Source organism: Ammospiza caudacuta, chromosome 6 (assembly GCF_027887145.1).
Source record: "Ammospiza caudacuta isolate bAmmCau1 chromosome 6, bAmmCau1.pri, whole genome shotgun sequence".
Lineage (NCBI taxonomy): Eukaryota > Metazoa > Chordata > Aves > Passeriformes > Passerellidae > Ammospiza > Ammospiza caudacuta.
This window is the reverse complement of record NC_080598.1, coordinates 41625965-41641094: the sequence shown is the minus strand read 5'-3', so window position 1 is coordinate 41641094 and position 15130 is coordinate 41625965. Positions and strand designations below refer to the sequence as shown.

General features: G+C 37.5%; 1 protein-coding gene across 2 annotated transcripts in view; it reads left to right on the top strand.

Moving 5' to 3' along the window:
- SLC25A21 (solute carrier family 25 member 21) overlaps positions 1–15130 on the top strand; it is a 234729-nt gene that overhangs the window by 198271 nt on the left and 21328 nt on the right. For both annotated transcript variants that reach the window (XM_058807401.1, XM_058807400.1), the window contains exon 4: positions 13248–13314. In XM_058807401.1, coding sequence (XP_058663384.1) covers positions 13248–13314 — 67 coding nt within the window. The remainder of the gene's footprint in view (positions 1–13247; positions 13315–15130) is intronic.

The following is a 15130-nucleotide window of genomic DNA, read 5'->3' as shown; positions in this document are numbered from 1 at the left end:
CACTTTCAAGAAAATGTTTCCAAAGGCTATGTGTACTTCTGAAAACATGAAGACTGAAGCACGACTGTTTTCTTTAATAACTGATGAAAATAAAATGTTAGTGATTAGAATCTATGGACTTTTTGATTTGGACATATCCCACAGAAGATTTTAAAAAAAAAAAAAAACAGCCAACTAAAAGGTCATCCATTACCAGTGGGTAATTTCCTGGACACCAAAATGCGAAACGTCCAAGAAAATTTTGCAGCTCCTCACAATTCTCTGTGTGTGGAACTGTGCGCAGTAACAGATGTTTCCACTGCCACAGAATTCACTAAAAACTGCCAGGGAATTTGGCCCAGATGTGCTATAGAATTACAGTGACCCTGGTAATAGTGAAACTTTAAGAAGCAAACACCAGATGTCCAGTAAAATGGTTAAAAATGAGATCCAAATAATTTTTTTTACCACATCATGACAAACAAATACAGAGTGAATAAGCTGAAAATCTAAAGTACTACCTTATTATTTGTCATCTCTAAGATGATTCTATGTGCTTGACTTGCTGTGATATAGTGCCACTTGAATATAATGTCTCATAGAAAAGCTGCATTCCCAGCGGCTTAAATAACTTTGAAAAATGAATTAATTAGACAGGGATATACATTAAACTTAATACAAGGTTGTATTTTTCTCCTTAGCTCCCATCTCTACTCATTTTGCTTGAAAAGTGATTGTGGCTGTGTGTGTGCTGTGCTGCTGCCTTAGGACAGCTTGCCTGCAGCCAGGATAAATGGAGTGCTGTCAGTGCCAGCTCATGTAGTTCTGCTTTAGCTCAAATGGTAGCAGACTCGAGCTGCAGTACCAGGGCTCCCTGCTCTGCCTCATTCTGTCTCTGTAGATGTGGTAAATGTACTTCTCCTACAAAGTACAACTATTCATTACGTTATGAGGCACTGCCTTGTGGTTTCTAAGGGGTCCATGTAGGGCAGACCCTGGAGACTATGGAAAGCATTGCATTTCTCTTGCCACTCTATTGATTATTTATGATTTTTTTATATCCCCCAGTGTAAGTTTTCGACATTCATTATCAGAACATACTTAAGCCATTTTTAAGTGTCTCTAAACCAAAAAATAATTTCTGTTACAAACCCTGAATTAAAATGTAGAATTCATGAAAGGCTGGTTGTGTTTGTTAGTAGTATAGATCTGCACAGGACAATAGACATATATCAGTATTCATAAGTTAGGTTACTGTTTTTACTTAAAGCCTGAATACTACCCTGCTCTGTTCTGTCTCTGGAAAACAAATGGTAACAAGATTTTTAACTTGGAACTAGGATTTTGGCCTTCAAAGATAAAAAAAACAGAAAAAATATAAGTGGAGAACTACAGGTACAAAAAGGTCTTGGGTGCTTGGAGAAAAATATTAGGGAATGTACAGTCTTTAAAAGAAAAGGGGTAATTACATGCTCCAAAATCTCTCTTAAAACGTCTTTGCAAAAGATGTGGTATAAATGCTATTAAAATAAAGAGGGCTGCTCTGACTTCTCAAAGAGATGATTCACTGGAGAACTGTCCATAGCTCTGTTACTCCCTATGACTCAAGAAAGGGCAAAAAATTGTTTACTAAAAAGTGTATTCTTCCCTGGAAGAAAAACTCATCATAAGCCATCCAGTGCATCATGACAGAATAGAAATTAAGATAAACTATAGCTTTCAGAAATACTAGTGCTTAGCAATTTAGGAGTTTTCCATTTTTTTATTTATGCAGCTTTTTAGATGATCTTTAGCTGGCCTCAGGTGATACCCTTGTCTGAATTTTTGTAACCCAAAAGGAGAACTCAAGGCTGTTGACAACACTTCTGAGTTTTGCAGGGGTTTTCACTGTGTTGCCAGTTTTACATAGTTTCAGTACAAAATAATAGACTTGTAGCTTTACTTGAACTATAGACAAACATTTTATTAAAAGCTCAGTGACGCTCACGGACTTTTTGAAATTTTTATCTTATAGCAAAACAGAACCCAAAAAAGAACCTACTGTGTTGTGTATCAATGCTGATCAAGTTGGATGCTTTGTTTTTTGGAGCATTGCCTGTGGATGCCCGGCACTCCAAACCATTCTACCATGTGCTCCTTCAAGACCTCCTGCAATTGCAGCCCAAATCATTGCCCTTGGAGCTCTCTGCCCACACTCATCTTGCAAAGCTGCTTGCAGCACAGACAGTTTCTTGTCTCCCACGGCTGTTTGCAAGGAAGCAGCCTGTCACCCCGGTTAAGAAAACATGGATGTGTTCTTATGTCCTTGATGGCTGTACTGTCCGTAGATAAGGTTTAGAGTAAGGTAGAGTAAGGTGTAGAATTCACATCTCTACACCAACTCTGTAGAATACCAGGCAATCACTGAGTTGTGTCTAGTGTTGCTTGTATCAACTTTGCAATGCTCTCTGATGATGGTGAAGAAGGAAGCAGTGTGGTTGCACGTTGCAGTTACACTCAGATGTGAGATAATGGCAAACAATGCTCCTGTAGAGGTGTAATGGAAATCTCTGGCTAATCTGTCTGAATTCTAGATCCAGCACAGAGTTGTTACCAAGCAAGCCTCATGGCATGTTTGAGAGTTACAAAGGAAACAAGATTCTCTTTTGGAAACTCAGAGAAAATTAAAGATCTAGAAGAAAAGCAAATTTGATCAAAATTTACTTTCTTTTTGACGTGTTGATTGTTATAAAGGTACTTCTGTTTTAAGTCATAAAATGCAGAAACTTTTGAAACAAAAAAAAAACCACACTGTAGACTGTAAAATAGCACGTGTTGTATTTACTTGAATTGCTATATGAAACTATTTGTTCATTTTTTCAAACTAAAATACCTTTTATGCTTTTAAAAGTAACTTAGGAGGGAGGGTTCCTTTGTTTTGTTTATTCAATGCCCAAGTGGCAAAATTTCTTTTCTGCAGAAGAATTCAAGTTGTGAAGAGTGCTGGATCAGAAGAGTATATTGAGAAAAAGAAAACATTTCAAAAGAGATGTTCAGGTTAAACCTGCTGAGGCAGGTCTGCTGCTCAAAGAACACATTGCAAGCTTTTTTAAAAAATAAATAATCCAGTACAAACTGCCACATCACCAAGAAACAGGCTCCATCACTTTTTAAGAAAAAACCTGTCAGGTTTCTATGCAGATGAGGACACTGTTGGCAGGCAAGACAAGACTACATAAAACAAGAGTAGATCACTGAATAATAAAATGCAATAACAATTAGGATAATAAGCAATTAATAATACTTAGGACAGCAACTTCTACACTATTCTTTGCACATCTGCCTTGCCTATTGATTTGGTCTCAAAAATTATTTACATAACTCTGCATCACAATCTTGTAGCAGGATTTTCATCATAAAGGTATATCCCTGGTGAAAATCCTTGAAAGATCTGTTTCTAATAGTTTAACAGTCTAAATTTGTTTAGAATCCTTCGGTAAATCTTTGGTAAATCTTATTTTCTCAGTTATTTAACCTTACCTTCCTGGTCCATTTTCTCTTAGAGAAACTCAGAGTCATGGTTAGTCAACTTACAAGGTAATCACATGACATCATAGTGCTTTATGTTGTAATATGTGCAAAAAGGACAAGCAAAATGTCATCATAGTATGGGACTGTCATAGTACTGAATGTAGAATCTATTTGAAAACATTGCTGCATCTTGACTGAAAAGGGACCTTTCATTTTTAAAATGTATTGTGATTAAAGAAAAATAAATTAAGTTTGTATTAACTGTGAACTCCTTTTGTTCTTAGGTGAGAGTAACATTGAGGAAAATGTATTAATCCATATGGTATTTTTAGGATGTTTTAGGTGCATGAGGAGTAGGAGGTATGCTTTTGGGCACTGCTTCTGCGTCCATGACTGTCAGCGTGCAATGCAGATCTTCCTATACAGAGTTTGCTTAAGCAGTGTGACCTGGGCTGGGATGAGCCTGTCTGGAACAAGGATCTGGAGCTGGGCTTCACACCTGTGCCCACGCTGTATCACACTGCACAACAGGCCTGCAAAGGTGAAGGAAAAGATCTGTGACACTGCCTCTGCATCTAGGGACACTAGCTGTAACTGTAGGAAATTTGGGCTTTTATTTTCTTGCTCCCGAGTACTTAAAACTTTTCTGATTACTTTCATATAAGAGCATCCATGTTGGATAACAAATGCAGGTATTTGTCTTTAGGCAGGCAGTTGCCATTCATACAAGCTTCCTCATGCATCTGTGTGCCTTTCACTCCCACGGTATGTCTAGATGCCACAACTGCCTGCCAGGTGGAAATTCAAGTGCCAATATGTGTACATGTTCATGGTGCTGTTCACTGCCTTGAATGGTGCTACAAATTCTGCACAATTTGATCTCAGTGCATATAGCACTTTTGCTCCCTGTTGGTGCAATTATCAACAGTATTGCTGTTACAAAAAGATGGATCTTTCCTTATTTCTCTGCTACAGATACTGTAAAGAGAGTAAGAAAAACACCCCAAAGGTCAGGATGTTAGAAGATGAAACCAAGTTGTTTAGTTCGTGTTTATATATATTTAATGATACCCTATTTGTTTCAACGTAAAAGAGTAGTCGTGAGCTTTTTTTGAAAATTGGGGAAACTATGCATGATTTTAGTTTGTTAATTATACTGCATAAAACCACTACTGGCCTAGTTTTACTTTAGACTTCAGGAGATGGATGTGTTTATGAGTTCGAATAATTGCAGACAAAATTTTGCACCTGCAGTTATGGTTGCCTGCAGTTCAGTTCAGTTTAAGTATGTACACCACTGATTGCATCTGTAAGTTAAAAACATCTAAGTAACCTAAATTACAAGCACAAATAATTGCAGGTGCAAAACTCATACAAACACAAAATGATCTCTAAATGTTGGTCTTCATTGTGAGTTATTCACTGTATTGTGAACCTAGATTCCTCTGGGAGAGTCACTAATCTGTATAATGACACTGAAAGCCTCTTGAATCTCATATTTAACTAGCAGATGGGAAAGAATACATGGCGTCATGTAACTCCCTAGGGATTATGCATGTGGATATTGAAGAGTATAGCTTATTGCAATGAAGGCTAACATTAGCTTGCAATCAAAAATTTCCTTCCTGAGCCACATTTTTTTCTGATGGAATTAAAACAATTTAATGTTGTATTTTTATGAAGTCACAACCAATTTAAGTAGAGCACATTCCCAGGGTAAGCACAGAAATTTTGCTCATCTCATGACTTTTTATTTAATGTATCACAGCATCACTTTAACACAGAGAAATGCTGTCACTCTTTTCCAGAAAACACATTTAATTATCCACTGTGTGATTTTCTCTTTTTTTGTCAGATACAGGTTTCTAAGCTCATCTCCTAAAAGATATAATTTTTTGCTCTGGTATCAAAATTAAAAATCATTTTCTTGCATTCTTTAGCTCCAATAGACATAGGTGTGGAGCTACTTTAAAAAGTGACTGCTTCCTGTCGTACCAGTTGCGGCAGTACTGTTGGCAAAAGGGGAAAAAAACCCGTAAATTCTCTTCTAGTGTTTGAACAACTAAAACAAATGAAACATTCTGCCAATCCTGACAATCCAAAATGCAATGAAGAATTTTTCTGTTTCAGAAGCTCTAGGCAAAGCTGTTTTGGCATGTCCATAGCTTGTTCCTCTTGCAAACAAAGGGGCAGCTAGAGGGAAAGTCTTCGGGGGAAGAAATGCTGTCAGTTGTAAGAAATGAGACATGCAGACCCATTCTACAGCCTGGCTAGTGATTACATGCAGGTAATTTTTAAGAGCCTAAACCAGCTGCCAGTGATAATAACGCTGCCATTTGCACTGATTTCAACAGGAAATACATCAAACAGACCAGCTTAAGGCCTCTCAGAAGCATGGGCCAAACTGGAATTTTGTTCATTGGTGTTGGGGCCAGAGCAGAGCAAAGTGCTCGGAAGGCAGAGGCAGCGGTGGCAGGAGCACAGAGCAAGCTCTGCTGGGCTGGCAGCAGGGCAGCAGCAGAGGTGCTGCAACAGTGAAGCAGCAGAGGTGCTGCAGCAGCAGGGCAGCAGCAGCAGGGCAGCAGCAGGGCAGCAGCAGAGGTGCTGCAACAGTGAAGCAGCAGAGGTGCTGCAGCAGCAGTGCTGCAGCAGCAGGGCAGCAGCAGGGCAGCAGCAGAGGTGAAGCAGCAGAGGTGCTGCAGCTGGCAAGGTCCTGCCTCACTGCACACTCCCAGGCAGCCCCATCACTCCCTGGAAGCATTGCCAGCCCTGCTGCACAGGCCCTCAGCAGTTACAGGGTAAGGAGAAGAGGTGTGAGCCTATCTACATTTTTAAAAATCCCATATAAATACTTCACATTAATCTATTAGACAGGCAGTACACAGTAACAATGTACCACTTAAATAACCAATTTATAATCATCCTTAGGGACAAAAAACTGGAACAAGATGTCCCTTTTCCACCCATGGGAAACAGTTTATGTTGCTTGTTACAATGCAAGGCTATACCTTCACTTTCCTAGATTATTTGTTCTTTACTTGCGTATAGCAAAACACAGAAAGCATGTGAGAAATATGTAAATTGTACATCAATGTAAAAAAGTATAAAATACCATCATTTGAATGGAAATAAATTTTAACAAATATTCCTTTTTTAATTCTCACTTTTTTTACTGCCCCAGACAAAAGCAAGACAGGAAAAAGTTTCATCTTCCAGTTTCTTGAGGGATTTATATTTAGGTGTGTCCTGTAACTCATATAAATTCAGAGTGCATCTTAGAAAGCCAAAAAATTAGCAAGGGTTTTGACCAAGAGATTGGGAGATGATTAAAACTCATGGAAGAAAGATTCATTTCTCAGTAAGAATAACAGTCACATGGATGATGGATCATAATAACTTCATAATCTGACCCACATGCAGTAAATACAGTGATGACTGTCATTTTGAATAAGTGAGAGGGATTGATGCTGATTATTAATCCATTTCTTGGCCAGTCTGATTGCTTCTGAGCCAGCTTCTCCACTGTTAATACTTTCCTGAAGTATCTTAATAGCTTTCACCGACAGCCTCTTCCTTTTTACCCAGTCACTTTTCATGCAGTTTGTTGTCCTAACTTATTTGACAGATTTCTTTCGTTAATTGGTCTGCTTCTAGTATTCCTATAGCTGGAGGCTTGGTCTCTTTTAGTATGTAATGTAAGAGTGTTGCTACAGGCACAGGCTCACATATAATTCTGTTTTGCTTGCTGCAAAAAATATTTATGTTTTTCCCTAATTCTGAGTGTTGCAATGAAAGCTTTGTAAAAAAAAAAAAAAAAGAAAAGTTAAATATAATGAAAATAAGGACTTAGTATTTAGTGCCAGTGTCTGAAATGGCAGATATCTGTATAACAGACACAGAATAAATAAAGAAATATATTTGCATAATAGAAATTCAGAAGCCAGCTTAGCTAACTGTGTCATTGATAGATTCATATGGGGTTCCTGTAGAGATGTGTATTTAACATTTGCAGTAGGATAATATACATAACATACTTCACAAAAAAAAAATTCCTTTTGGAGTGCAAGTGTGTCCAAGCCTGATTTTCTGTGAATGTGTCCAACCTTTAATATCTTTTCAAGTCTGCTGAACTCTGTGCCAGTTGTCCCAGAATGACACTCAGCCTTCCCTATAACATACCTCCTCAGCTGGGGAAATAGCTGTAAATGCTGGGATTGAGGGTGAACTGCATGTGTGAACTGGTTAGTGGCTTGCAGCTCTCAAAATAAATGCCTAAATATAAGTCCCTTATTCTCAGTGGTAGGTACTAATTTGTGCCTGCCTTCACTAAGCACTTGCTTGTTTTTCCACAACTTCTGGGAATTTAAAATCTTTTAAATATCCAGCTAGGTCAAGACAAAGTTATGTTATAGTTATGTTAAAGTAACATTGCCCTGTGCCCAATTATATATTTTCTATTAGTAATAAATTCATAACATGCAACATAGCATGAAAATGAAAGGTATCTTTTCCCTGATATAAATTAAATTTTAAGCAAACTTAATTATATTTAGACATACTTTCTTCCTCTTTTTGAACAACGCCCAACTTTTTAACCAATCGTGTCTTCACAATTCCTTCCCTCTGTTTAAACATTTCATAAAATCTGAAAGTTGTGCATTTGTTTCATGCAACTGATGTGGTCATGAAAGCCAGGTCTTTTATTTATACTTGGGATAATGCAGAGGTAATGAAAGCAGAATTGGACCTAAGAGGGTTTTTGTTTCAATTATAAAACAATGTGGGTAAATGCCTTGGGTTTGACAGCACCAAAAGAAAGGGAATATTGTGCTTATGCCTTCAATCAGCTTTATTAGATCCTTAAAGGGAAAATTATGTGAAAGGCAGAGGAAGAAAACAACAAGCTAAGCAAGATCGCAATTTCAGTATAATTCGGAGAAAATAACTGATTTAGGTTGGTCGTCTTGCCAGGGTGAATGACTCAAGGCTTCCAAACAAGAAATGGAAACCAGAAGGATAGGGAAAGCCTGCAAGAACAAATTGAGAAGATGTGATTGACTGTAATGTTTCAAAATCAACTGCTGCAAAGATGAGTTTGGGCTCTTGCCCAGAATACAATTGAATGGTGATGTTCATTTAGACCCTTAATGCTGAAACAAAATAAGATGTAGCTGTGTTTCTGTTAGAAATTTATTTGTTCTTTCCAGTGTCTCTAGCTGGGGATATGATGTCATCTCCTCTTTCTTCTATCAGACCCTGCAGTGATTGCTGTTGCTGCTGTTTCATAATTTTTCTGAACACTAGTTTTTTGAAGGAGGCTTGAGTCCAGGTGATAATATCTCTCAAATGTGAAATGTCATCATTGTTCATTGAAAAAAATTGAAAAAATTTCATACTCTGTGAACAAATAGGCTAACTCAATTGGCCAAGCAAAGCAGAAGGATAAGATTGGTGTGTGTGTGTGTGTGTGTGTGTGTGTGTGTGTGTGTGTGTGTGTGTGTACTTTTTAACTGGCAAAGCCAGTTAAGTTTTTGTTACTATCATGCTAGTTTTTTTAATTAAGTAAATGGTTCATTCTGCAAAGATTGAAAAAACTCTCTTTAATGGGTACAATTTGTAAAATGTTATTTGTAAAAGTTGTGGGCAGCTGCTTGTCCTCCACCTCAGGCACAGGAGGTTCTAAAAATTAGTCAGTTGACAATAGGCAGTGATGGGATGGCATTGTCTTCTACTTCCTCTTTTCATTTATTCCTTTCATCTTACTGGCTGTGCTTACTAACCTTTTTTCTGTTTCTATTTCAAATCAGGAAGGGAAAAAAACCCTAAACCACAGCTCATAATTAAATACTGAGCTAGCTCTTACCATGTTTACTGAATTACATATTGCATATATGGATGTATATCCTCAAAGTTTCATGTGTTTTTAGATTTCTAAACTTAATGTGTTCCATAGGAATAGACCTTAACTCCTTCTTGTCTGTTTTCCATGAAGAGATTTGCTTCCAAAGAGGAAGGAGGAGCAAAGCAGTGAAAGCCACTTATGTGGCTATGAAATCCTTCACATTTTAGGGATTCATAGAGCCATGAGTACGGTTACACAGCTCTGCAGATTCTCCTGCTTCACAGTAGAGGTTCCTTCAGCAGAAAGTCTTCAGTGTCAGCCTTACAATAAGCAGATCAGCCTGACATTAGGTGCAGAGTGGTATCTTTGCGCACCTATCTCTGCTGCAGTGTGGCTGCTCCTGGTACAGTCCTTAAAAGAGGACTTCAAATCAGGAGCCCTGAGGGAGGGGGAAGTTACAGCAGCTCTGAGGGAGCGATGGAGCCAAGCAAAGCACCTGGGCTGCTGTCAACCATGAGGAACACAATGGGAATAAACAGGGCTCAGCTGGGGCCACCTCAAACATTTGCATGTGAGTGAGGAAGTTTCTGTGAGGAGCCTGCACACCCGGGCACACAACATGGGACACAAACATGAGGAACTGGAGATCTGTGTGCAGCTGCAGGGGTAGGATCTCATCAGGATCCCAGGGATGCAGTGAATGCACCGAGTGCTGCTGTGGAGGGATACAGGCTGCACAGGAAGGGCTGGCCAGGAAGACAACTGCAGTGCATGGAGCTCTGCCTGAAGTTCAATGATGAGAATAGAAGACATGGACATGACATAACATAAGGAGTTCAGTTGAAGGACAACTAAAATGATTAAAGGACTGGAGCACCTTTCACATGAGAAAAGACTGAGAGATGCAGAACTGCCTGGAGGAGAGAAGGCTCAGAGGGGAATCTGGAAGTACCTAAAGGAAAGGTCTCAGTGACAGGACCAGAGGCAATGGACAAAAAGTGAAGCACAAGGGGGTCTGTATGAACATCAGGAATGTGTTCATTTTTACTATGAGGGTAACTAAGCACTGGCACAGGCTGCCCAGAGAATTTGAAGTATCTCCTTCCTTTAAGGGTAGTCATTCTTTGGAGATACTTAGAAGCTGTCTGGACAAGGTCCTGGACAACTGGCTCTAGGTTGCCCTTCCTGAGCAAAGGGTTGGGTCAGATGATCTCAAGAGGTCCCTTTCATCATAACTTTTCCATGATTCAGAAGCAATGGATAATTGCTTTTCATATTTTTAGTTCCCATTTCTTTATAACTTTCAAATAATCCACTGCCTGGTCTAATGGTGGCCTGAATCACTGGTGTTTCAACATTGACTTGAGGTTTAATGCCAGATTGCTCTTTAGGAGCTGCTACCTGCCTTACAATATTGCTAAGATGACAAATTTAATGCTCAAATTCCTGGTATATCCTTTCTACATTCTCTCTGAAAAGTTTTCTCTAAGATCCTCAGAGACTGTGGAAATGTTACAAGGCTTATATATCCAATAGCAGCATTCATTTTGAATATACAAAAAGGCAACCTGGAAAAGGAACCTGTTGTGCTGTGTAAGGCTGGGTAATGCTGGAGCATATTTTTTAAACTTATTTGTTATTCTATACTACATATTTCTCTGCTTAGGCATCTCCTACTAATGAAAAAATCCAGACCGAGTCTCAGTTTTTGTAGTGAGAGCTACACCAGTGAGTAAAGCAGTGGAGGACATTAATTCTCCAATTCCAATCATGTGGAGGAGTAGAAATTGCAAGCAGGATGCCTGTTGTAGATATGCTTGCAGGGGTTTAGACTGAGCTGAAAGGAAGAAAGTGTTTACAGAGATCTGTATTCTTGTAGCTGATCCTACTTGGACCTCAGTTTCAGTTTGAACTCACGTTAAAATGTATGAATGACCTTCTTTAAGGTATTTCACATTTAAATTGCTTGCTGAATCAGCAATATGTTCTGCATATGTATGAACCATTAGAGATTAAAATGGGCCCAGCACTAAGAATAAAGACCAAGACCAGGCTGGATGGGGCTCAGAGTAACCTGGTCTAGTGGAAGATTCCCTGCTTATGGCAGGCAGGTTGAAACTAAATTATTTTTAAGGTTCCTTCCAACCAAACCATTCTGTGTATCTATGATTGTATGATTCTATGGATCCATTATATTTATATTGTTATTTCCATATCTATAAGTATCTGTAGGTATATCCATATCTATATTAATAGATACATAAATGTATATTTGTATGTTTATGTTTGGGAAGTAAGACTCTGGAAAAATCTAAACATCTGATGACAACTGAATTCCTTAATCTCCTACTTTTCAGTATTCTGTCATTAAGCCATCATTATGTTAAATGCTCAAAGTGTCCTTTTGTTGACTGGAGCTCAAACATTCCTTTCTTCAGAGTAAGGATATGCCCAACCCAGAGCATATTACAAGGCCTAAATTACTTTATTTATGTTGGAGAAGCCCAAGCAGAGAACTCCAAAGTAGTGTTTGAAGAAGGATGGGCAAAATGGTATAGCATTTGTAGTATTTTAAATTCACATGGGGAATATGAATTTCATTGTTATCTTTTGATATCTAGAGATCAACTGTAGGAGAATCTATTGATGTCATGTCTCTTACACACTCTGCAAAAATATTTCAAATATGAGGCTGCTTCAGAAAGGTGAATCATCATATTCCGACATCACCGCCTTTCAACATTTTTAAAAACACAAATGCTTTACTTTAGGTAATTTTCTTTTGTGTGTAGACAGAATCCTCTTACAGTCCTGAATAAATGTGTATACATTCTGAAGATGGACAAATTGTAGGATATATTCTTGTTGGCTAACAAGATAACTTACGACCTTAAGCTAAGACAGGAACAACAAAAATTAGATATTGAAAAACTTTCTTCTTCATTGTTAATGTGGTCAGGCATTGGAATAGTTTGCCCAGAAATGTGGTGGAGTCACCATCCCTGGAGGTGGTGATCATTCTATGATTCTTCTTGGTGATTCCATTAAATTCCTTTCTGAGCTCTCACCATGCACTATCCAGTTTAGTGTGCAGACCTAGCAGACAAGGACCATCTCTATTTCTACCCCATGTGGGGATTTTGAAAACTACTTGTCATTTAAAGCATTCCCAAGAGCCAGCATTGTGTATGTACACTGGCCTTATAAGCAGAGCTCAGGCTGCCTGAAAATGCCATGTGTGCTGGCATGCAGCAGGTTATAGATAGATAGATATAGAGATATAGATACACCCATACAAATAGATACAGTGACAAGATACTGCCCAAATGTTTTTTCCCAGATGAAATACATACATTCTGTCATGGATCTCTGAATGGGTAACTTGGGTTAAAACTAAGTTGCTAAAAGAAGAAATACATTTCGAGACATGTTTAAAACTAAACTTCAAAATATGTCTCAGCTAGCATCTGAAGATGAGCAAGAAGTGTTTTTGTATGCAACTTGCTGAAGACACAGTTTTTTACAATCCTATATTTTGTGATTTTGTGACTTAAATTTCTGATGTAAACATTGCTGTGGTAAGCAAATTAAAACAATGAAATAATACTTCTTTTTCATTGTCAAAAATGTCCATCACCTTTTAAATAGAATTTCTTGTATTTCAGAAAAAGGTTGATTGAATTTTTATTTTTTGTATTTATTGCTGATTTCTTTATATCATCTCACCAGCACATTATATATTTGGTAGTACATTAGTTGTTTAGCAAGTAAGCATAGAGTATCATTATTTGTCTGAATGCCTGGAAATGCTGAAAGTTTAATTGCTTTACTCAAAAGTGAAAATAGAATTGGCAGTATGGTATTGATATATTTTTTATCCATATGAAAATAATTTCTTTTTTTTTTTCTTCAATAGATTACTTGGCTTCTACAAAGGAATACTTCCTCCCATTTTGGCTGAGACACCTAAAAGGGCAGTGAAGGTAAAAGCCCCATGCTTCCTCCTTTAAAAGTATAACTAGGGACAGTGGCAGCTGTAAAACATTTTATTTCTCCCCCACTGACTGAGATTAGAATCTTAAACTTATTTGGCATATTAATCCTCTGATTTTTACTAGGAGGAAAGTTTCCTGTTGATAGCACAATAAAAACTGTCCTTGATTAAGAAGTGTAGGATAAGGCTTGTAAACATTAAGCTAATTTTGACCCGTGTATCAAATGTTACTGAAAAAAAAAGGTTGCAATTATTTTATATTGTCAGAATTAATAAAATGTTTAAGTTATATTTTAGCCTCATAAGTGCCTCTGGTTTACATATTTTGTTTTACTGAAAATGCCTAGCAACTTGCAAAACAACTAACAGCTTAATAAATTAACACAAGGATCCATTAAAGAAGCCACTAATAAGTACTTATTTAGTAGGTTTGAAGTGCTGCCCAGGTTTTTTGTGCTCCAAATGGCACTCTGCTCAATACTCTGTCTTTTTAAGAGATTGAAGATCGTAATGGATATAACTCCTCATTGTGCAAAACGTTTTACTCCAGCTGTCTTAGAGTTATAGATGCTAGCCTATCAAAGTGTGTTTTCTGTCAAATGCTGATCTGATTTTCTTTTATTATACTTTATTTTGATTTGTAGAACAGGATTTTAGTAACATTCCTAAACGAAATACTTCATCAATTTTTTCAGTTGAGTCATTCAACCTTTTTAATTAAAACCTAGTTATTAAGCACATCATTCTAAAGTTCTAAATCTATCAAAGCAGCCATTGTGTTAAGAGCAAATGTTTCTTAGTCTTTTACTTCAGGACTTTGAAGTTTCCATAGTTGCAACAAATGTGTCTAAAAGCAGTTATTATACAGAATGTCTTGATTTTCCTTTCTTTCTTTTTGTTGTTTCTTTCTAAAAAGGCTGCATATGATTCTGGTCCTTAGTCTGCAATTAATCATTCACATTCCAATTCCTTTACAGAGGAATAATATTTGTATAAAGTGACAGGATGTGACCTTGTAACAGAATCCTAAAGGAGTTCTGGTAATGTCATCTTCTTGTTTGCACTGGCATTTTAGATACAAGTGACATATGTCACTTATCTCAAAATTCTTTAATTAAACCAGGAAAACTAAAGTCCTATTTGCAGTCCCACTGCAAAGTGGCAGTGAAGAATAGATGGATAATATTTAGAAGATTCCTAATAATTCATTTTCTTCATATTGTGGTGCTTCCTCTGTCTCTCCATTTAATTTCATTTGAAACAGAAGAAAGTAAATCTGACTGTGCTTTTTAGATTCCAGCATGTATTAGTTAAAATACTAACCCATTTGATTTCTCCTACAATTTTCAGTCATTCATGAACTTCAAATCACTCTCCTTTACTCAAATTTATTAAAGTGGCTTAAACCCCATGATGTTCAATATAATTGTAGAATCATAAAAAGATTTTCAGTTGGGAAGGATCTCTGATAAAAGCAGAGCTGACTTCATGGTTACATCAGGATGTTCAGATGCCTTGTCTGGTTGATTCTGAAATCTTAAAGAATGGAGACTGCAGCCTCTTAGTGCTCATCCTCCAGTCCTTAATTCCTTTACTGTGAAGAATTTTCCCTTATATCCAGTCCAAATCTTCCTGTTGCAAACACCTTTTTGTGTTGCCTCTCATGCTTCTGTTGCTGGCCTCTGAGAAAGTCTGACTTTTCTGTTTAAAATTTGAATGGTGGAAAACAGAACTTGAATCACCTTAGTTTTCTTGTCTCCAGGCTAAACAGACTCAGTTCTCTCAAGCTCTTTTACATCAAGAGC